This window comes from Jatropha curcas, chromosome 9 (genome assembly GCF_041381405.1).
Source record: "Jatropha curcas cultivar XTBG-Jc1 chromosome 9, XTBG_Jcur_1.0, whole genome shotgun sequence".
Taxonomy (NCBI): domain Eukaryota; kingdom Viridiplantae; phylum Streptophyta; class Magnoliopsida; order Malpighiales; family Euphorbiaceae; genus Jatropha; species Jatropha curcas.
In genome coordinates, this window is record NC_143159.1 from 7,132,710 (window position 1) to 7,157,000 (window position 24,291).

General features: G+C 28.2%; 2 protein-coding genes across 2 annotated transcripts; both read left to right on the plus strand.

The window, feature by feature from the left end:
- The first annotated feature begins 386 nt into the window (after nucleotides 1-386).
- On the plus strand, nucleotides 387-9,621 carry USP (UDP-sugar pyrophosphorylase). Its single transcript, XM_012222943.4, has 18 exons — nucleotides 387-521; nucleotides 670-799; nucleotides 928-1,032; nucleotides 1,456-1,572; nucleotides 2,198-2,338; nucleotides 3,836-3,935; nucleotides 4,550-4,677; nucleotides 4,768-4,839; nucleotides 4,917-4,981; nucleotides 5,369-5,429; nucleotides 5,548-5,665; nucleotides 6,085-6,209; nucleotides 6,729-6,805; nucleotides 7,010-7,115; nucleotides 7,310-7,369; nucleotides 8,291-8,371; nucleotides 8,480-8,719; nucleotides 9,184-9,621. The coding sequence occupies exons 2-18, from the start codon at nucleotides 695-697 to the stop codon at nucleotides 9,349-9,351; spliced, it is 1,869 nt and encodes a 622-aa protein (XP_012078333.1). The 5' UTR covers nucleotides 387-521; nucleotides 670-694; the 3' UTR covers nucleotides 9,352-9,621.
- Nucleotides 9,622-16,586: 6,965 nt separating this feature from the next.
- LOC105639007 (Calcium-binding EF-hand family protein) lies at nucleotides 16,587-17,447 on the plus strand. The gene has a single exon (XM_012222944.4). It carries the CDS (start codon nucleotides 16,753-16,755, stop codon nucleotides 17,227-17,229), a length of 477 nt encoding a protein of 158 aa, XP_012078334.1. The 5' UTR covers nucleotides 16,587-16,752; the 3' UTR covers nucleotides 17,230-17,447.
- The last annotated feature ends 6,844 nt before the right edge of the window (nucleotides 17,448-24,291 follow it).

Genomic DNA, 24,291 nt, shown 5'->3' on the forward strand with positions numbered 1-24,291 from the left:
TGTTAAAGGCTACTTTAAAAATAGTTGTCGAGGAAAAATTACGATGTCACCTTAAAAGTACATTAAAAGCTAAGATAGTCTAAGGAGTTCTTTAACAATAGGAGCTATTAACGATTAGCTCTTAGCTACTAATAGTTATTGATTGTTAGCTATTAGCTTTTAACTTGTAGTTGTTTATATAATATTTTTAATTAACTTTGTTCAATAAAAATAACTGTTCAGTTAATTGTTTAACTTAAAAATGACAATTTAATTAATTGAATTTTAAAAATTTAATTAAAAGATAAACAGTAAATATGAAAAACTAATATTAGCGTGTTTAACGGCTCACAGGGAATTTCGCTCGGCCTCTAAAATTAAAAGTTACATTGTGGGAGCATACAAGTAGTCGAGATTGAATTTTTACTTCATAAAAATACCAAAAAGCTAATTCAAAAGACGTTGGGAATCCTGGAAGCTGGTGCGGAACGCTATCTTAAAGTTGTCGAACAGAGTAGAAGTGAACTAACGGTTGGTAACCGGTAAGTTCCAGTAGCCAGTCAACTTTTTTCCAAAATCAAAAGATCCACAATTTTAAATGATTGGCGACAGCAGAGCTTCCTTTCACGTAACTCGAACTCTGTTTTTCATATAACCAATCTCTCACCGATCGGATATTATAATATTTAGTTACAGAGAACAACAACATCAACAAATGGAATCCACTACGGAAGCTCTTTCGAAGCTTAACATCAATGGCGATTTTGCGTCCTCCGTCCCTAATTTACATAAAAACCTTCACCTTCTCCCCCCTGAGCAGGTATATACATACTGTTTGTGTGTGCATGTATTTGTTTTGTACTTTTCTTTATTTTTTTTTTTATGTATGGATGAATGCGGTTCTTGTTGTTGTTGGAAATGATGGTGGTGGTGGTGGTGACTTGGCAGATTGAGCTGGCGAAAATATTAGTAGAAATGGGGCAGAGTCATCTGTTTGAGCATTGGCCAGAACCTGGCGTTGATGATGAGGAGAAGAAAGCTTTGTTCGATCAGGTTTTGTTATTTTTTTTAAAAAATTTTATATTTAATCAAGAATTTTGTTTTAAATTGTTTTTTTCATGCGTTGATGAAAGTGGATCTGTTGATAAGAAAATAGGAATTACTTGAGAATTCAGAGAGTGGTCTGATTGGTTTTTAAACGACTTGATCTATTAGGCCCAAACCAGCAACTATGATGCTGTCCGGTAAGCAAATTTTGAATTTGATGCTACTTGTAAAGAACCCAAATTTGATGCTACTAAAGTTAAAGACATTTCATTCTTCCTTCTTAAGGGTATTTGGATTATAGGTGTAGTGTATATACAAGTGATTTTTGGTTGTCCAAATGAACGTTATACTGTAAACAAGTTGCATTTCTTCTTTTTAATTTAATTTTGTCAGCTAGTAACTTTAATGGCATTTGGGTGATCTATCTAGGTGGCTCGCCTCAATTCCAGCTACCCTGGAGGTTTGGCATCATATATTAAAACAGCAAGAGAACTGTTGGCCGATTCAAAAGCAGGAAAGAACCCCTTTGATGGCTTTACACCGTCTGTAAGTGAATATGGAATATCATGTTTAAAACTCAGTACTGTTTGTTCTGTGATTTGACTGATAATGCAGCAGCAGAAACTTAGTTTGCTATATTTTCTCCTTTAAATGCATTGTTCATGTTTAATGTAACATGGAACTGTTTTCGTATTGCAATGGTACTGCTTATTTTTCTCCTGAAATAATGAAATTTTTGGTTTTTATATCTTATCATGGTCCTGTGATTGTGAATTTAACTGTTGTCATGTTGTGCGCTTCAGAATAAATGTAATTTGAGGCTGCTCTGCTGTTATTAATTACTGAATATCTCTTTCCTCCATACTGTAATAATATCCTCTTGGTGTCAAAATTTTTTGACTTGATCCTTCTTCTGCAGTAGTGGAGCAACTTAGCCATTAAGCTTGATGATGGACTTTTGAATCAATTTGTGTTAATTTAAGAGTTCAAGCTGAAATAATGCAAGTAATCAATCAAATGATGAACGTGTCAAATTATATTCACCCTCAGCATTGACCATTTGTAGTTTATGCTTTGCACATAAATATTGGTCTTTTTGATGAGTGACATATGAAAAATGATACAGCAAATAACTAGAATCTTGGCTGATTCAGTATTAATAATATTTCAGGTTCCAACAGGAGAAAATTTAACTTTTGGTGACGAAAACTTTGTCAAATTTGAGGAGGCAGGAGTTAGAGAAGCCCAGAATGCTGCATTTGTGCTTGTTGCAGGTGGTCTTGGCGAACGTCTTGGATACAATGGAATAAAGGTGACTACCAATAGTCTCTGTTAACTTGCAAGGAAAGGAATTGCTAGTAATATACTATGATATATTAGTAATGCAGTAAACCCTGCTATCTTATTGTTGTTCTTATCTGCTTATACTACCTACCACTAAGGAGAAACTATGGCAAATCTTTTTCCCCTTAGCTCTCTCTAGGTTTAGTTCTTAGTTGAAGCACTTCTTTTTCACCAATTCTTTTATTGTATTTGATTTAAACAGTTTTATTTATCTCGACTCATTTGCCTTTTCCGTAGATGAGCAAATTATCATTATTTTGTTTTCTCCTTCTTTTATCCCTAGTTGGCTTGACCTCAAACTGCATATCCACTTGCAATTTCTCCTTATCCTTGAAATGACAAATCTGACTTCAAAATATTAGGAGCCTTTTCATTGCTTAATGAGCAGAATGACTTTTGAGGGGCCAAAAGCAATAAGACTAAAAACAAAGGCTTATGCAATCATTTCTACCTCTAATTTGGTTATTTGGCCCAAAACAATATTCCTTTTTACAGAGTCAATATGCAACTCAAATAAATGCATCCATCTAATTAGGTTCTATATGGATAATCTTTCTCAGTTTTACTCATTTAGCTCTATCTTTATAGAATGGTCTAATTCTCCTATATGCATTTTTACCATTTGTTTCGAGTCATCTTAGAATCACCTTGCATTTTGTTCTTCCATATCTTGAATATGCTATAAACTCTTTGTACCACTGCACCTATAATCATTGATGCCTAAACCATCTTAATTGCCACTTTTCCAAACCCCTCCCCCCCCCCCTCTTTTTTATGGGTGCCACTTCCACTTTTCTACAAATGGACTAATCCTGTATTTGATAATTTGTTCGGGTATTTCTGCATAACACCCCTATTGTTGCCTTGCTAATTTTATGGATTATGTTTCTTCAGTGTCCAACACCCCCATGGCCAGTCCAGTTCCATTTTTGTAGAACTTATCAACTTATCAGGGATTTCATGATCCAAAAGACCCCATTGCTGTTTCCTTTTCACGATTGTCATTCTCCTCATTCTTTCAATCCTGTTGTATGATAGAAAAGAGGTACAAAATTGCATACTTCGTAAAGCTTTCATACTCTCTAGATTAACTTGCTTCACTCTATTCTCCTAACATATATCATTTTCAGTTCTCCTCCTTAACTTGAATATGCTAGACGGTCAGTTTTTTTCTCCATTTCTCCAAATTAACTTCAAACTGAATCATCATCAGCAAAAAACACGCATCAATGATGAGAAATTAGTTTGTGTTGCCCCCTAATGTTTGCATATTAGTGATTGTTTCTCTCATATGCTCAGTCTCACTTGGTATTTAGTCGCAAAAAAAATAAAAAGGTAAAATGGAAAAAGAGAAGTAGAATCCTTCATGACTGTCAAAAGGAGTTTGGGAAGTGGAACTTCCCCAAGTCAAATGTTTTTATGACTATGTACCAACATTGTTAAAAGTTCTTTTTCATATATGCAGGTGGCTCTTCCAATGGAAACCACTACAGGAACTTGTTTCCTGCAGCATTACATAGAGTCGGTTCTAGCTCTTCAGGAAGCAAGCTATAGACTGACACAAGGTTTGACACCCACAGCTTATTGCCACAATAATATGTCTTGCCATTTGTTATGTTATATGTTCGATAACTATAATTTTACCAGATGTTCTTAGAAAAGTGGGAAAAGGCATAGCACAGAAAAATAACAAAATAAAAAAAAGAAGTGAAATTTTTTATTTTGTGTACTGAAAAAAGGAAAAAGAACAAATTTTAATTAATTTAACACACAGAGAAAGGAATGCTGCTTTTTTTGTTTTCATATGAAAGGCTCACTCTGAATTCTCGCTAAATGATTTCTTAATTGGAACTTTTAGGCCTACACGTTTTCTAAGATAGTGTTTATTATTTTTCTTTGTGGAGCAAGAAAGTGCAAAAAGTTCATTCAATGAACCTCTGCCTTGGTCTGGGGAACTAACCCAATGTTAAAGACATGTTAAAGGACAAATTTTGAAGTTTTGAATTATTTTATGCCTGATTTGTCATTAAGTTAGCATGAAACTTCTGTAGTTTGCAGCTAAAATTGACAACAATTGAAGCTTCTCAACTGAGGATGCATATTTCCTGATTTATAAATTATGACTCACTCATGATGCATTTTGCATTTTCTAGTAACCTTTTTGCTTTTACAAATTCAGGTGAATGTCAAAGGGATATTCCTTTTGTTATAATGACATCAGATGACACACATTCTCGTACATTAGAGCTCTTAGAATCAAATTCTTATTTTGGAATGAAAACATCACAGATCATACTTCTTAAGCAGGTATGAGATTAGTCATTAATGTAATTATTGGAAATCTTGTAAATATGTATATTAGCTGTATTGAAGTGTAAATTTTACTGTTTATTCCAGGAAAAAGTTGCATGCTTAGAAGATAATGATGCCAGGCTTGCTCTGGATCCACATAACAAATATAGGATTCAGGTAGGTATAATGCATATTATGTCATACATTATGACTTCAAAGCTGTTTGCACTCTTAACATTAAGTGGTTGTTTTAGACAAAACCTCACGGCCATGGCGATGTCCATTCACTTCTTTATTCTAGTGGCCTTCTTAGTAAATGGTATGTCTCAATGCTTTTCTAATTTGTGGAATTTGTTCATGAATCATGCTTTTGTTTCTTTTTTAAAGATATTCATTGTGTGAACTTCTATTTGTTTAACTTGAACTCACCATTTGAAATGTTGCTAGAATCACAAAAGTACAATTTGCTATCAAACAGTAATTTAAAGCCTCCTTTTCTTCCATTTTCTCACTTATGCGAAGAATTAATTGATTGGACCTAATCTAGATTAATGGCATGAAGTGCACCCTCTTGTTTTTCCCATTCCTATGTACATGGGTAGCAGTAAATATGATTGTCATGTTGTGTAACTTTGCCCTTTACACGATCTTTGGTTTAGCTATCGGTAGTGTCCTGATTTTAGTGCTACTTGCATTATTTTTTCAGGAGAGATGCTGGTTTGAGATGGGTTCTATTTTTCCAAGATACAAATGGACTTCTTTTCAAGGTTTGGTTGCTTAAATGCTTCTTGGTTTGTCCTTGTTTATGGAGTTTATTAATTATTATTAGAGATGTGTTCAGCTATAGATAGAGAATAATTGGTATTCGTACTTGAACTTGTGTAGGCAATTCCAGCTTCATTGGGCGTCAGTGCTACCAAACAATACCATGTTAACTCTCTTGCTGTTCCTCGGAAAGCTAAAGAAGCTATAGGAGGAATTACCAAGCTTACTCATGCTGATGGTATCATAAAAATCATTTCTTTTTCCAAATCAATATGCAATAAATATAGTATAACATTTTTTAGTTGCCCGTTAAAACAAGAAAGTTGTATCATGATTGTTTTTACATGGATAGTTATTCTCAACGGTTTTGGCCCTGAACCTAGGGGTTTTCTATTGGGTGATGGTTTCTTCTTATTCTTTGGGCTTGGAGGTTTGTGGGTGGAAGGCATGGGGCAAGAGGGGCATTGCTTGGTGCATTTCTTCTTGTTGCTATGAAATATATTTTCTTTTGGTATTTATGTTAAACCTTCTGGATACTGTTTTGAATATTTCAGAGCTTTTAGCAACTTAAGGGCAGGTACATATATGCACAGTGGTTAATGGATTCTATACTTTTTTGTCACAAACTCACATCACAAGACAAAATTCACTTTTCAGGGAGGTCGATGGTGATTAATGTTGAATACAATCAGCTTGATCCTCTTCTTAGAGCAACTGGGCATCCTGATGGAGATGTCAACTGCGAGACAGGCTATTCTCCTTTCCCAGGAAATATCAATCAAGTAAATTTCATGATATTTATCTGGCACTAATTTGTCTCCAAGAAGCATGTAACTGAATATAGTAACTGGTACAATGAAAAATGGATACTAATTATTTTTATATCTGTTGGCTCCATTATCACTCATAAAGATCCTTGGCATTCTAAAACTGGTCATCAGATTTTTCACAGGATGGCATGTAAATTTTGGAAATTTTTGTTTCTCATTCCATTAACTCCATTAAATTCTCTCATTTTCCCATCTTTCTCCCTTCCCACCTGGATTTGGAAGTGGGTACTACTTTAGTTGTCCATTATCTTCACAAACTGGTTGCTGGTGTTGATAAAATGAAATTCCTTAGATCAAATATAGGAATAAGAGATTGATCATAAAGACAGTAAATGAGATATCTCATATTTTGTTGATGGTGTATGGTAGAGTAACAACGTTATTGTTAATTTGGAGATTATGTTATGTTACAATGTTTGTCAAATTGTTCAATGCTTTGACTTTTCGTGTCAAATCTTAATTCTCTTGCAGTTGATTTTGGAACTTGGTCCTTATATTGAGGAGCTGAAGAAAACAGGAGGCGCTATTAAGGAGTTTGTTAACCCAAAGTAATTCTTTCTTCTGTTCTTTACATTTTTTATAACAACTCATTTGTATTATGTTAAGTGAAAAAATTTTGGAAGGTAATTCTTTCTTGTCATGCTGCAATGATCCTCTGATCCAGTACATTCATTTTAATTTTCGATCATTTGATTACTGTATAAAAGGGCAACACAGAATTCTTATCAGTTGTTTATTTATTCCTGCATCAGATACAAAGATGCCAGCAAAACTTCATTTAAATCTTCAACTCGACTTGAATGTATGATGCAAGATTATCCAAAAACATTGCCCCCATCAGCAAGGGTCGGATTTACGGTAATTATCTTGTCCAGAGGAGAAACATGATTTTAGTTTCTCACACTTCAGCATTCAGTTTAGATTGACTCACCATTGCTTATTTTATCTGTAATGAAAACAATTTCCTACCTGTGTTGTCATAGTATCTCCCTTCCTGGTGCTGTTGTTACTGTTATGGACATTGCTAAACCAGTTCTTACTTGTGGGATTAGGTGATGGATACGTGGCTTGCTTATGCACCTGTGAAGAACAATCCTGAGGATGCTGCTAAGGTAATGCCTTCCCTGAACATAAATTGTCTCTGTATTCAAGTTCGGAATATTGGAAATGTTCATCTGAAGACTGAACAATGGTTTTGAAAAAAATTGGAGGCCTGGATGTGGCTGTTCTTCAAAGTTAGAGACAGAGAAATCTCTGGAAAGTTGTACCAAGTTTTTTCCAGCTTGGTGGAATATATTCAATTGTGTTTTTTCTATTTTCTTTGTGCCACATTGTTGAGATACCTTTTCTGATGGGTTCTGGAAATGGTTGAGTCTCAGTTTCCTCTCAAAATGCATAGAAAATGCTGTCGAAAGTTCAAATTGGAATCTTGGGCATTTCTTTTCTCATTAGGATTTTCCTAAATAAGTATCTAAACATGATTTTCTCTAGTTGATTTTAATTTGTTCACTTGCTTGCACCTATTTTGTGAGTGTCTTAATGTCGTTATTGATTTACAGAAAAACAGCTAAACTTGATTTCTCTGATACTTTCACCTTCATGCAGGGGGTCTATATAGATTCTCATCTCTTATTAGTATTTGTGAGTTGAATATTTTGCTATCCACAAAAAAAAAAAAAAAAAAAAAAAGAAGTGAAGATAGTAAGGTTAGTCAATGGTTGAATTTAGATAGTATAGTATCTATTACGTAACTGAGAGATTGTGAGTTACTGGTTTGATATTGTTGGTCCTTCTATGGAGAAAAAATTGTTGGACTAAGCTTTCTGCATGTCCTGTCAAATCTCAGAAGATATTAAAGAAAGTAACAAAACACTATCGTAAGTGCATAATTACATTATTGCAGATGTATTAAATCGAAATTTAGAGGTTTATTTGATCCTTCTGTTGAATGGGAACTTTTCTGATTGGGATTCAATCTGAATTTACATTTCCAGTTTGATTTATTTTTTCTTATTTGATTGAATTTAATGAAGGTACCAAAAGGAAATCCATATCACAGTGCAACTTCTGGAGAAATGGCCATCTATCGTGCAAACAGCCTCATTCTCAGAAAGGTAAACTGTGCTATTTTTGGTACATTTCAATTATTGGAACCTTTCTCTCTATTTCTCAATTTAGTTTTCTCTTTTCACACCGACTCATTGTCTATTTATCTGCTCTAGGTTGGGGTACAAGTAGGTGATCCAGTTCAACAAGTGTTTAATGGGCAGGAGGTGGAAGTATGGCCTCGTATCACATGGAAACCAAAATGGGGATTGACATTTTCAGATGTCAAAAGAAAAGTTTCTGGTAGTTGCTCAATCTCTCAAAGGTCCACAATGGCCATTAAGGGTCGTAATATCTTTGTTGAAGATCTGTCCCTGGACGGAGCACTTGTGATTGAGTCTGTTGATGGAGCAGAGGTATGTATCCAGTAATGATAATTGACATGTCGACTGTGAAATGTGGCAACTGTCATGACGTTCTTTTTTTTTTTTTTTTTTAATTATCTTCTTTTTTCTGTTTTTCATTCTCACAAAGAAAAAAAAAACGAAATAAAATAAAATTATGTTTTTGTTCTTCGCCAAGAAGTTTGAAATTCTGCTACTTTTCCACATAACTTGACACTAGTATACTTCCTTGTTAACACAAGGGTGTAACAGCGTGATGTAAATTTATTTTTTGAATTTGACATTTCATTGGATCCAAAACACACTATCTGAAAATAAATCTGTTCGTTTTATTGACTCCAATTGGCACTTCAATTCCAAAATTAACCATTTCTCTGATACCTTGGCCTCTATGCAGAATTCAATATTTTGATGTCTATAAAACTATTTATGCAAGTCCATAACTTACATTCTTCCGATGATGAACCTTTTAACAGGTAAAAGTAGGAGGTTCTGTGCAGAACAAGGGTTGGATCATCGAAAGTGTTGACTACAAAGATACCTCAGTACCCGAAGAGATAAGGATCAGGGGTTTCAGAATCAAAAAAATCGAGCAGCTCGAGAAGCATTATAGTGAGCCCGGCAAATTTGACTTGAAGGCTTGAAGGTGAACTTACACAGAGACAACTCCTTTGTAGAGTTGATTTTCTTGACAAAGTTCAATGAATAAAATTGTAATTTACGCTTCAAGTTAGAAAAACAAAAAATCTCAGTAGTTCTTCCATTTCCTTTATTTGTTTTAGGGGTTTCACTCATTCTTTCTTTGTTTTTCTGGTCCCTTCTTCTGTGGAAGGAATAAGAATAATACTGAATTTTATTTTGCACAAAAAATTTTCCTGCATTTGAATAAAATGGCATGTGTTTTGTTCCTTGTACATGCATATGCTTAAACTTGAGATGACTTAAGGTTGTACAGTGTTTGGTGATAATCTCTCCTGCAGACAAAAGAATGATGCAGCAAGTAAAAATATTATTGTTTTGGTGTTGAATAGATAAATTCATACCTAAATTTTGTTACTTGTGTTATTTTAATCTTATGGGACTCAATTTTTATCTTAATCTATCAAACACTTCTACTTCTAAAATTAAACATATTAAATACTTTTTATAACTTGAATTATATCAATTAAGTACTTATTTAAAGGTTGAAAAATATGAAAATTATTGATTTAAAAGTTGTGTTAACTGCCAATAATATTGGTATTTAAATATTAATATTATTAAGATATATCTAATTATCTTTGAATAAAATTCTTAATAAATGTAGAAAAATAACCTAAAAATCCCCCACAAATCTCTCCCTACAACGGTTAACAAATAAAAGATTTGATTTTCTCCACTATTTCATCAAGAAATTCTTAAGTAGACTCAGTCTAACACGTCAGCTTATATACTCACCTAATAAAATATAGCCAAATCAGTATTTTATTTTTTCCAAAACTTATTCCTTATTAATTCTTTCGCGTTTCCCTCCAAAACTTATTCCTTATTAATTCTTTCACATTTCCCGTTTAGTTACAAATAATAAATGGAGTTACTGATGTGTATAGAAGCAAAAAAAAAAAAAAAAAAAAAAAAAAAAAAAAAGCAAAATGCTAATGGAGCTATATTTTATTTAGTGAGTCTATAGTTAACGTGGTAGACTGAATCTGCCTAAGACTTTTTCATTGGAAAAAAGGATTCAAACTTAGATTTATTGATAAATCGTAGCTATTTTTATCGCCGGGAAAAAAGCATGTCCTGATTCTATAAAAATAAAAAATAAAAAGAGGAACTTTGTATTTTCTTTTCTATTTGATTCCTTTTTTTTTTTTGTTGAGGTGTAGGAAGAACGTGATAGGTTGTGGACCAAACATTAAATCACGAATTTATGTTTTTATGACATTAGTGAATTTACCACAAAAGGTGGACATGTAGCCTTATACAGTCATAGAATTACGATTTATATCGAATTAATCGAATTTTTTTTTATGAAAAGATCAATTTAAAAAAAAAAAAGAAATGCAACCATTTCGGTTTGTCAATTTTTTAAATTTTGTATTCAGCTTAAAAATTATAATTATAATGAAATAACTTAACTACTTGATTTAACTGTTTGTGATAATTGATAGATGTTAACAGTGAATTTTATAACTTTAACTTCAACTTTATGACTTTCAACTTTAAGATACCTATTGTGCTCCTCAAATTAAGAATTTTGTAATATTAAATATTTTTTTATACTAACAACAACACTTTTTAAAGTTCTCTTGCCTTTTATATATGAAATATTGGTTTGATATATAGTTGATAGTATGAAGAAATATGATTCGATTTGATTAGTGTTTTGTGATTAAATTAATGAAGATTTGAGAGAAGAATAATGATGAGAAAATAGAGAGTGCTTGTAGATGGATTTTTCACGGAGAGGGTGATGGTTGGGAGAAATTATTAAGTAGACTCAGTCTACTACATCGGACTAACCTAATAAAATACAGTTACATCTTTCTTTTTTTCTGTACACATCAGTAACTCCTAGACCAACACAACTATATTTTTTATCTCTAACCAAACGGAAAATGTAAAAGAATTAATAAGGAATAAGTTTTTGAAAAAGTAAAATGCTGATATGGCTGTATTTTATTGGGTGAGTCTATAGGTGACGTGGTATAACTGTATTTTATTGGGTGAGTTTGTAAGTGACGTGGTAGACTAGTCTATCTAAGAATTTATCCTTTCCTAATATTTTTTTTAAAAAAAAAAAACATTTTTGTTAAAGATTTAGGTATTGCTATTAGATTTAGGCATATCTGTTTTCAATCAAACGTGGACGTATCACTTCATTTAAACCTCAAGATTCACAAATGTCTTCCTCTCAATTTTGTTGACTAAGAATTAATTATTAATTTCAAATCATATAAAAATTTCAATATTTAGTTCAGTTGAAAACTTGATTTCTTCATTGTTTTAATATTAAAAGATTTGAATTTTATAGTTATATCTTATTCTTAAAAATAAATAAATATTCCTCCTTTATAAAATTCCTACATATCATATATAGAGAAGCCATTTCAACAGACTGTGTTTATAGATTACAAGCTCCACCTCTGATCTCTCTCTAGTTAATTTATAAAATCTTTTCCATCAAAATTGTGTTCTTTCGCCTTTTTTTTTTTTTTTTTTTTTTTTGAGCTTTAGAAAATTCTTAATTCACTTCCTATTTTACAAAATATTAGTTTTAAAATGAATTAATTATTTATAATCAACAAGAGAAAGAAATTCACTTGTTACTTTCTCTGTCTCTTAATTATCAAATCTGGGGAAACATAATGTGATAAAGAAAACACATTTTTAATAACCATAAATAAATAAATTCACATGTTCTGTTGAAAATTTTGAAAAATAAAACAATTCGAAATTCATAATAAAAATTTGATAAATAAATGACAGTCACATAACAATAGAAAAGGGAAAAAAAAAAGTAAAAACGTAAAAATTATCCACAAATAAAATAAATAAGAGAAATAAAACATGAATAAACGGAACTATAGAAAAATGGAGATAATTAAAATCATTCAATTATAATTCAGTCCATTTATAATTCATTTGATTATTTAATAATAAAATTACCAATGTATCATTCTTCAGTATAATAGAAATTACAATCAATTATGATTAAATTTCAATATCCAAATAGAAGAAAAAGAAGTATCAATTGAGTTTTTTTTTTCACAAAGAGATTATTAAAATAAAAATTATATTCTATAAAATTTTAGTTAAAAAAATAACAGAAAGAGAAAATACATCTAAACTAATAGCTATTATATAACATAAAAATTAAAAATATTCAATTATAATTTAATATATACATAATTTTTTTATAGAAGAAATCAAATTAGAAATTTCACTAAGAGGAAACTGTATACATACACGGGATATAGATACAAATATTTCTATATTTTTATATAGAAAGTCTAATAATAAACCACTTATACAAAGAATAAAAAAACACAATCTTAATTTAAAGTATCTGATTGAGTTGACAGAGCATAATCTTTATGCTATAGACAATCGCTCACTTCATTTGTTGGCTATTTATGACCACTCTTCGACTTCATGGTTTTTCTACAAGTCCCATATGATTACATTTTCTTCATTCTATTGAAAAAGAGATCTGCATTTTTTTCTACATAACTATTCAAATAACAAAAGATGTTAGACAAAATCACCATAATGGTGATAACAATAACTCAGAAGTAGATCTGAGAACAAAATTCCAAGATATAAACAATAATAAATCTCAAAATATGAGGCGACAATAACTCAAATCTGTATACAGATTTGATGATTATTTGTAAAAAATAAAAAATAAAAAAAAGAGAAATGGGTGACTACCGGTGAGAGCTCACTGATGGTCACCCGTGAAAAAACAAAAGAGAACTTTTTAGAATTTTAGATTTTGGAGAAAGAGAGAACCATAATATCTATAATATAAAATATAAATTTAAAATAATATCTATATTAAAAAAAAAAGAATAAAAAAGTTGAAAAACCTGAAAAATAACCATAAAAATCATGTATCAGAGAAACATACATGAAAAGAAATGATAAAAAAATAAAGATAACTGCATTATTCAATTATAATTATTACAAGTATATATTGCACTCAATTATTCATCAATAATTAAAGTGTCAATGTATAATTATTCCACATAATTGTCACGACCCAACTTGACAAAGCCATCTAAAGAGATGGGTAGAACAAAGTTCCCGACAAGTTTTTATGATAACAGGCTATCTAGAATAGTGGAATACGGGACACATAAATGACTAGAATCATGCATTAAAGCAGAGAAAAGCGTTTTTTAGTGGAATGACTCGAAAAATTAGAAAAACTTCAAAGTTAAGCATGCTCGTGTAAAGGAAAGCTTAGGATAGGGCATTGACAAGTGGTATCGAGACAGACCATTCAAATAGATGTGTGGTTCGAGGACTAACTAGGTGGAAGTTGGTGGGCATGTGACAATCAAACGATCTGAAAAGGGTAGGCAGAACAAAGCTCTTAACGAATTTCTAAGATGATAGACTAGCTATAATGGAATGTGATTGCACAAGAATGAATCGCATTATGCATTAAAGCGGAGGAAACTAATCATTAAAAAAGTCTTTTAGTGGAATGACCTAAAAAGTTAGAAAAATTCCATATTAAACGTACTTGTTTAAAGTAAATTTTAAGATGAAAACCTTCTAGAAAGTTTTTCATTCCACTCGTGAATTCAGGCATAATAGGTGGTATTATCAATTGGAGTTAAGGAATGATTAAATTTTGATGCCTAAATTGAACACAAAGAAGCATGAATGTCACAATTTCTTAACAAAGAGGTTATTCATTGCCATCTCTGTATATAACACGATCTAAGATTATACATCAAATAATAACCTACACAATTTTATTTAGAAAGAAAAAGAGGAATATATGTAATATGAAAAGAATAAAAAAGTAAAAAAAAACATATAAAAATTAAATTCATTCATTTATAATTCTTTCACTGAATTATTTAATAATAAAAGTGCGTAATATATATATTATTGAGCAATATAATAGAAATAACAATCAATAATGATTACACTATCATGTCGAAATTGAATAAGTACTGAATCTCACCTTTATAAAAGGACATAAAAGAAAAAAAAAAAAAAAGAGAAACGAAAACTAAAGAACATAAAAATTAACCAAAAATAAAAAAAATAAAAAAATAGAACGTGAAAAGAAATGATAAAAAGAATGAAAATAATTAAATTATTCAATTATAATTCAGTACACATATAATTCATTCAATTATTTAATAGTAAAAGTGCTCAATATATCATTATTTAGTGTAGCAGAGACAACGATCTCTTCTTTTAAAAAAAAAATAATAATGATTAAATTTTAATATTCAAATTGAATAAAAAGACGTATTAAATCTCTCTTTTTTAAAAGAGAGAGTATGGACCGGTCTAGATAAATAGTTTACTTTTTCTTTGCCATGTCTACATGCAACATCAACATCGACCTAATTTATGTATCAAAAATCATATATATCCAATAAATTGTTAGTTAAATAATAGAAAAAAAAAATTATGCTAGTTTATCCTTTTAACCGATTCAATTGAATTGAAAATTCTTTGCAATTACAGTTATAAAATTTCTATTTAAGTAAAAATATTGAAATTTCTAATCCTGTTAATATTTTTAATTAATTTAATGGTTACTTTTTTTAATATTTGTCATTAATTGGAATAATAAAAAATGATGAAGATATTTTCATTTATCCAATATTCTCCCTTTCTATTTTTTATATATATTATGCATATAGATATTGACTTGGCCACTGGATAATTTCCGACTATTTTAGGACTGGAACTAGCTCGATAAAATCGGATTGAATTCGATTTGGAACTGGTTTTAATTTTTAACTCTCTACTTATAAGTTTATTTTTTAACGTGTGGCTTATAATATTATTCTATTACATTCAATTCGAAATTCTTTTTAGAAGAAAGAAAATTTACTTTAAAACTAACCAAATCAAACTAAGAACAAATTTATATAACTATGAAGACAATCGAAACCGGACCATTCTAGATTAAGTTCAAACCGGTTACCGGATATATACCCGAGAATTTTCCAGGAGCTTTCTTTAATAACTTCCTCGATGACATGAAGACAAGTCTCCGCATGCTTTCTATTTATGGAACTAGGCGTGTGGATAGGAAATCAAAACCTCATGGAAGTTAAATTTCCTTTTTTGGTATTTGTGCAAATTAATTAAATACGAGAACCAAGAAAATTTGAAGAGTCCTATCACTTCCCTTCCTTGTTTTGCAATTGGAAGAAAAAAAAGTTGAATTTGCATCTTTAACTTAAATGCAATGTACTAAAAGAAAATTATTACCATAATTTTATATCAAATTATTAAAAAGAAAAAAAGAACTTGTAGCTAAAAAGAATCAAATAATGATGTTCAATGTTATTATTTTATTTTTTTAATGAAAAATATGTTACATTTAATGATAGTGATAACATTTTATCAATTATTAAAATTATTATTTTATTTTTTCTAAAGAGAAATTGGACCTTTTTGCTCATTTGGCGTAATATTAGAATAATAATTATAGAAAAAGTTAATTTACGAACAAATTATGTATTTACTTTGACTTGTTTAGATTGAATCTATGTGACCATTTATGGACCAAATTAATAATTTTTTTTGTTAAAATAGGGTATTTTTTTACCATAATAAATAAAATACAGTATGGTCTATGTAATTTAGAGATACAATTAGCCAGTTCTTCAATTTTACGAAATAAATTAAAATATCATTTTAGTTTATTTCAGTCAGATTATAAGATCATCTTGTCCAATTTTTGTATCTTTTCCGTTAAGTGCCGTATGAAATGATGAAAACAATCATTTTATCTTTTTCTCAGATTTGGTATATTTTAAAAAATATTGGAACAAATTAGTTGTATTTTCAAATCACAAAACCGTACTGTAATTTTTCTAATAGAAAATTTTAATATCTCTCATTTGACTTATTTGTTCTCTTATTGACCAAACGAAAAAAATATAAAAATCGAACAAAAGTACTTAGTAGTATAACTAAAGCAAAATATAATAACAAATTGATATATTTTTAAAAAACACAGGATAAACTAATTATATTTTGCAAATTATACCATGCTGTAATTTTTTCTTTTTGAAAAATTAACGTGATCTTGATAAGTCTAATCCGAACTCAATTTCAGGGCAAATAAAACTTTATTCCTTTGCAATTGCAATTCCCGCGTGAAATTTCCTGTAAACTTCCTTTCAAGCATATCTTTACGGCTTTACCACAAAAAAAGAAAATTCATTTCGTCTCGGAAATCTCTGTACGTTACCCATTTCCTTACACATCAATCTCTTTATATATAGAATATCTCATTAGTCAATAAATTAAATCAGTAATCGCAATTGGTAATCATTCCATATCTCTCCGCATATATGTGTCCTTTAAGCGCCAAAGACTTGCACAGGATTTTCCAAAACCTCGACAGAAATGGCGATGGCGTCTTAAATTTAGAAGATCTAAATTGGCTTCTTGAAAGAATTGGAGTCTATTTCAGTCTGGAGGAGCTTGAATCTTCTGTAGGGAAGTCTAGTCTTAACTTCAAGGAGTTTTTGTCCTTTTACGACTCCATAACTAAACAAAACGACAGTGGCAATGGCGATGAAATAGTGGAAGAAGAGGAGGAGATGAAAGATCTTGCTAAGGCGTTTAAGGTGTTTGATATCAATGGGGATGGCTTCATTTCAAGTGAGGAGCTTCAAAGTGTGCTTTTAAGATTGGGATTGTGGGATGAAATGACTGGTAAAGATTGTAGGAGTATGATTTGTGTTTATGATACTAACTTTGATGGAGTTCTTGATTTTGAAGAATTCAAGAACATGATGCTCTGTGCTACTTCTGGAATTCTTTAAGAAAATAACATGTAGTTTTACACTTTTCATTTCAGGATTTGTCAATTGCTTTTTGGTTGATGGAATTTGTTTTTTTTTTTTATGAATAATTAAGCTTTGAAGCTTCAAGCGATGAGATGGGATGACAAACAATCCCTTAATTAGAGATTTCGAGTTTGAACTATGTGTATGAAGTCTTTTTATAAACCCGAGAAGGAACATTTTGCCCCTTGCGTGAACTTGTCTAGTGTGAATTTGAATTAACTGGGCCTATGAGCTTCAAAAACTAAATACCAAATGATTAAAACTAAAAATAATTAAAGATCTAATATCGCTTAACACCTTTTAATGGATGTTTATGTGACAGTAAATTATTGGATAATGGGGGAATGTGCCAATTGAAGTTTAACATATCTCACATTAGTAGGAACTAATGACGTTAAGACATTAGAACTTTAATTGTTAATTAAAGAAACAAAAACCTTTTTTGTCAAAAAAAATTACACATTTTAAAAATGAGAAGTGTAAGCCAAATCTTTATTAATGCTTTTCCTTAATTTTATTAGGATCTTCTTTCTCAAAAATTTTCATTGTAAATTCATCTTTGTTTTTCTTGAAGATATGTAGTTAATTATTGTGAACTAATTTTTTTTCTGTTACATTATATGTTTGAATATATCAATTTAGTATATTGTAAATTAGAATGCTCTAAATATAATATTGTAATATAAATTAATAAGTAGCAACATATATTTTGCTATATACTTGTTTTTTCAATTTACTAATATTAGAATCTGCGCGATGCAAGAACTGGGAAGCAATATTTAAGGATGAAATAATTTTTTATAACTTCGACACAAACACAACACAAAACTTAGACGGTCGACACGAACATGACACGTTTAATCAGTTTAATATCATAAACATGTTAAGTGGGTCGTATTGACTCATATACAACTTGTGTAACTCGCTTAATATAATAAATATGTTAAGTGGATGTATTGACCTATATATGACTCACATAACATGTTTATTGTATTTATAACTTTTAACTTATTTTATTCCAATCATATTTAAAAATAAAATTTTACACGTAAAATGCATAAATCAGATTTATAATTAAAATAAAAAAGTAATACAACAATAAAATTTAAATAGATTTTAATTGGAGTATTTATATCTAACATTAAAATTACTTTTTTACTCTTAAATAAACAAGCTACTCGCCTAACCCGCGTGTCATAAATGGCTGACTCGTTCATGACAAAAACTCGTTTAGTCTCAACTCTAACAACATTTATTTCGCATGTTAGGTGAATCATGTGCGCGTGTCGTGACCCACTTTGACACTCGTAGTATAATCTATATAAAAAAAATGCACACACACTATTAATGTACTTTCAATAGTGATAATAATTTTAAAAATTTAACTAATTATATTGAAATAAGAAATTAAGTATTTTTTATTTTATGTTTATGATTTATTATAAATAATTATTTATTTATTTGAAATATTAATGTATTATAGTTATTTAGTGTAGTGTGTCCTAAGCGTGTAGATCTTTTACTTTTTTAAAAATTATAGCACGTGTATATTCCCGTATCATGTGATGAATTATTTTTTTAATATATTTTTTTTATCTTTTTTTATTAATGAATAATCAAAAAATAAAAAGGAATTAAATTTTTTTCCGAAAAACTTTTGTTACTTAGTTTTTTGGATATAAAAGAAAAATAAAATTAATTTTTCTCTACAAATTTATCTTTATAGATTTTTATTTTCCTTCTAATTTAAAGAGAAAATTATTGAAATTCTTTTCCCTTATATTCGTTTCTTATTTCTAAATAAAATAGTTTTTGCTTATTAATATTAATTTATTTTTTTCCTCCCATATGATATTATCTGAAAATATAATTATTTTTTTTCGCTTATAATTCTCATGATGTGTAGCGTAATATGAAAAAATGAAATAGTATTTTATAATATCATTCAAAAATAAAATTATATAACAAAATAATAAATTATATCTTATTGAGATATACTGAAAAGCTGTGATGCTAAGATATGTCTTATTAAGTATAATATGAAGCTTTTCATAAGGTATGTAATAGCAAAATAGTATTTTTCGCTTATAATTCTCATAATGCGTAGCGTAATATGAAAAGATGAAATAGTATTTTATAATATTATTCAAAAATAAAATTATATAATAAAATAATAAATTATATCTTATTGAGATATGCTGAAAAGTTGTGAAGCTAAGATATGTCTTATTAAGTATAATATGGAGTTTTTCATAAGGTATGTAATAGCAAAAGTCATGTATGGTATGACCTATGTAAAAAAATGCATACACACTATTAATATATTTTTCAATAGTAATAATAATTGTGAGAATTTAACTATTGAAATAAGAAATTAAGTATTTTTTTTATTTTATGTTTATGAGTCATTATAAATGATTGTTTATTTATTTGAAATATTAATATATTACTTATCTAGTGTAGTGTATTCCAACTATATAGATGTCCTACTTTTTAAAAATTGTTGTATCCGTACGTTCTCGTATCTCGTGTCCCCTGTTGTGCAACCTAGCTCCTGGTATATGAGAGTACTCCTTACACCAAGTTAATCAACCAAGGTTTTTTTTTATTATCAAAAAGAAATAAAGTTTTTTTTTAATTTGCTTTTGTGTCATTGAAATAAGATATTAAGTATTTTTTTTTTTTATGTTTATGATTTATTATAAATGATTGTTTATTTATTTGAAATATTAATGTATTACATATTTAGTTTACTATGTCTAAGCGTGTGGATGTTATACCTTTTTTAAAAATTATCGTATCTGCATCTTCTCATATTTCGTGTCCCGTGTCCATGCAATCTAACTCCTGATATATGAGACTTTTTCTTACACCAAACTAATCAACTAAGATTTTTTTTTTATTACCAATAGAAATAAAGTGTTTTTTTTATTATTTGCTTTTGTGTCGTTGAAACAAGAAATTAAGTATTCTTTTTATTTTATGTTTATGATTTATTATAAATGATTGTTTATTTATTTGTGTGTTACTTTTTTAGTGCACTATGTCCAAAGCGTGTGGATGTCCTGCCTTTTTAAAAATTGTTATATCTAGTTTCCTGGAACATAGCTGCTCTATGAGATAGCTGCTATATGAGACTACTTATTACACCAAGCTAATCAACCAAGGTTTTTTTATTACCAATAAAAATGAAGTTTTTTTTTTTTAAATTTGTTTTTGTGTCATTGAATAAGAAATTATTTTTTTTATTTTGTGCTTATAATTTATTATAAATGATTGTTTATTTATTTGAAATATTAATGTATTATTTATTTAGTGTACTGTGTCCTAATCGTGTGAATGTCCTATTTTTGTTAAAAAATTATCGCATCTCGTCCGTTCTTATATCTCGTATCCAGTATTTGTGTAACTTAACTCCTGGTATATGAGACTACTCCATGCACTAAGCTAATCAACTAAGATTTTTTTATTACCAATAAAAATGTAAGTTTTTTTTTTTTAATTTGCTTTTGCGTCATTGAAATAAGAAATTTAGTGTTTTTTTATTTTATATTTATTAGAAATGATTGTTTGTTTATTTGAAATATTATTGTATTACTTATTTAGTGTAGTGTGTCCTAACCATGTGGATGTCCTACTTTTTAAAACTAATTATATTAAAATAAAAAATAAAGTATTTTTTAATTTATATTTTTTTGTTTATTATAAATGATTGTTTATTTATTATCATATATCTTGTATGTTCCATATCTCGTGTCCTGTGTCCGTGCAATCTAGCTCTTGATATAAATTATATCTCATTTTATGGCTTGTATTATTTATATTTTAATTTAATTTAATGTATTATTTTGATGAGATGTAACTAATAGATATTATCATGATAAAGACATTATCTAAAAATATAAAATAATTTATCTTCTTACAATTGTTATCGTTAAACCTTATCTTCTTATAATCATGCTAAATAATTATTGTCCTCCTTATATTTGGTAATTTTAGAAGTTTACACTTGACTTCCATATAATGCAAACTGCTCTACTTTTATATATATATAGATATTAGGGTTTGATAGAGATTGATTTTTTCAATACCCAAATGCGGATATAGTTGTGAACCAAATTGATTAGTTTGATATGATGAGATTAATTTGTTTTTTAAAATGTTAGGTTCAATTTTAATTAAAAAAAATCATTTGTTTTTTTTTCCATATGATTTTTATTATATAAAACAAAACTTTAAAAACCCTAAAAATTAAACTAACTTTTAATCTAAAAATAAATTAAGCGAAATTAAAATTGAATCTATCAATTTGATTTCATTTTGTAAACAATTTGGTTCAATTATTATTAAATCAGTTGGGTTTCAACAGATCAGACCAAATAATAACCCTAGTTCTTGCAAGCTGAAGAGGACCATGAATAAGTATTTTGGACTCTTCTAATTTTATTATTATATGTTATAAGTCATTTTTTTTTATTAAAAATGAAATGTATGAAAGTCAATCTGGATTGTCGCTGAAGGAAATAGTACAGTAAGGGGTACATTGCCGTCTAAGTCAAAGTCTTTTATTTGATTTGTCAACCTAATTTTAATTTGTTCAACAAAGGTTTACTGTTACATACATTTCCAAAAACGTTAACTTCTCTAACTACCCTGATAACTGTCAAAGACCTCTACGTATGCCAAAATTTAAAGAGTCCAGTTTAGAATTATCACAAGGATTCTGCTCAGTGCTCATACCAGAATGCCTTATATGTCATCTAGTATGTAGATTCTAATTTCTATTAGAACTGGTCCTTAAACCGCCGCGATGTGATGCATGGATTGTATAATTTTCTGTTTTTTTAATTTGATTGAATATAATTTTCAAGAAAATTGTTTTACTTTATATTTATGTTGCTTTAATTTAAATAATTTGTTTATATACTTTTGATTAAATAATGGAAGGTAAAATTATAAGTTCTTTTTTAAATTTTCAAATATTGAACTGAAATATTAATGAGCATAATTAATTATTGTAACCAAATTACTGTTATTCAATTGATGTACTTAGTTAATTATTTATTTTTTCTTTGCAACTCCCATATATTTAAATTAAATGAAGTATAAGAATATTTAATCTTAATGAAATAAATTTTAGTGAATTGAAATTAATATTTTAATTTTATTGGTTAATCTAATTATATTATTTAATTAATTTTTATTAACTATGACTCTATTATCACTCCATTAGTTTTTTTTATAGAATAAAAAATATTTAATAAAAAAACTTTATATTTATTATATATTAATTATAATGAAATCTTATTAGTTTAATTGTAACTCCATTATTTAATAAAGAGCATTTAATTTTTATTTAAATATGAAAGATATTAATTATAATGAAAAAATAAAATGTCATATCATCACTTCCGTATTCTAATATATTGCCACATAAGCATTTAGGCCTTATAAATTATATATTTATATAAATTAATGTTTAAATTTTGTTACTCATTATTTTTATTTTATAGCAATAACTTTAAATATTCAATTAGTGGTAAAAAATATTAATTACTATATTTATTCCATAATACTTGTCAAATTTGGAATTTCACGTCTTTCAGAAAATTATTAAATTTATCTAAATTATTAAGTAACTTAATTACATTAGCCTTAATTTAATATATTCAAATACTAAATAATTATTGCCATATACAAGGATAACCATGGAGAAAATTTTTATTACTCTTTAAAATCACAAATGCGATAAATATTTTGGAAATTGATAAGTATTTTAGCTTACTTGTTGAAGTTGCAGGGGCCTTGCTCTATTTCTACTTTCTGCTTTTATAGGTACTCTAAATGGTTAATAGATGCTCAACTCTTGTGATTGTACATTGTATATGAGGCCAAGAAGTGCTCTAGAGTCTAGAGTGCCAATTTCTTTGATGCGTGTTTTCTCAAGTAAAATGTGTTTGGTTTAGAGTAGTTTTCTAGAATGTGTGGTGCATGTTGTTCGTCTTCATTGACTTTTAGTAAATATAATTTAATTTTTTATATAATTTTTATTATAAATTATAATATTATGAACAATTTAAAAATATAAAAGTATTCATAAAATAGAAAAAATAACGTTTTACGAAATAATAAAATAAAAAAAAATTCAGTAGTTAAATAACTCGTTTAGAAAATAACGTATATATTTATAATAATATATTATTATAATTTGACAATCAATTTAAAGTTAATTAACTTAATTTTTCAAATATAATATAATAACATAAATTGTCTATACTACTAAAATATTATGTAGTTTGCTAATATAACGTAATATATCATAATTTTGTATTATATGTATTTCTAGTGAGTTTTATTTTCTATTTTATATCAAACAATAAATCTAATAATATATTATTTAATAAATAATAATATAAATTATATTTATTTTTTATATAATAAATTACTTGTAGGAAATAATTATAACAAATCAAATTAAGGATTTATTAACAAAAATAATTAAATATATTATATTTTTATCATATTTTATATTTATCTTATACAGTATAATATAACCAATCAAAAATGAACTACCTTTATTTTTTCATCTAATAAAATTAAAATCCTTAAAAATATATTATATTCTTACCATATTTAATACATACCTTATTTGGTATCCATCAAATAGTATTACCATATTAAATTATATTACCATAAAATATGTATATATGACTATATATATTATTATTATATTACCATATATATATATATATATATATATATATTGTATACCTTATTTAATGTTATATTATACGGTTTCGATTCCAAAACTATCATTTCTAGTTATAAGTAGAAATTTGGAACCGAATAATGTTATCGTATTTTATATATAATTAATTATCTTATATTTTATATATCATATTTTTATTTTATCTAATAAAATTTAAATTTAAATGAGAAATTAATATGATCAATCAAAATTAAATTATTTTTATTTTCAATAAATCAAATTAAAATGTTTAATGATATTTTTATCAATCCAAACTTAATAGGGGCATT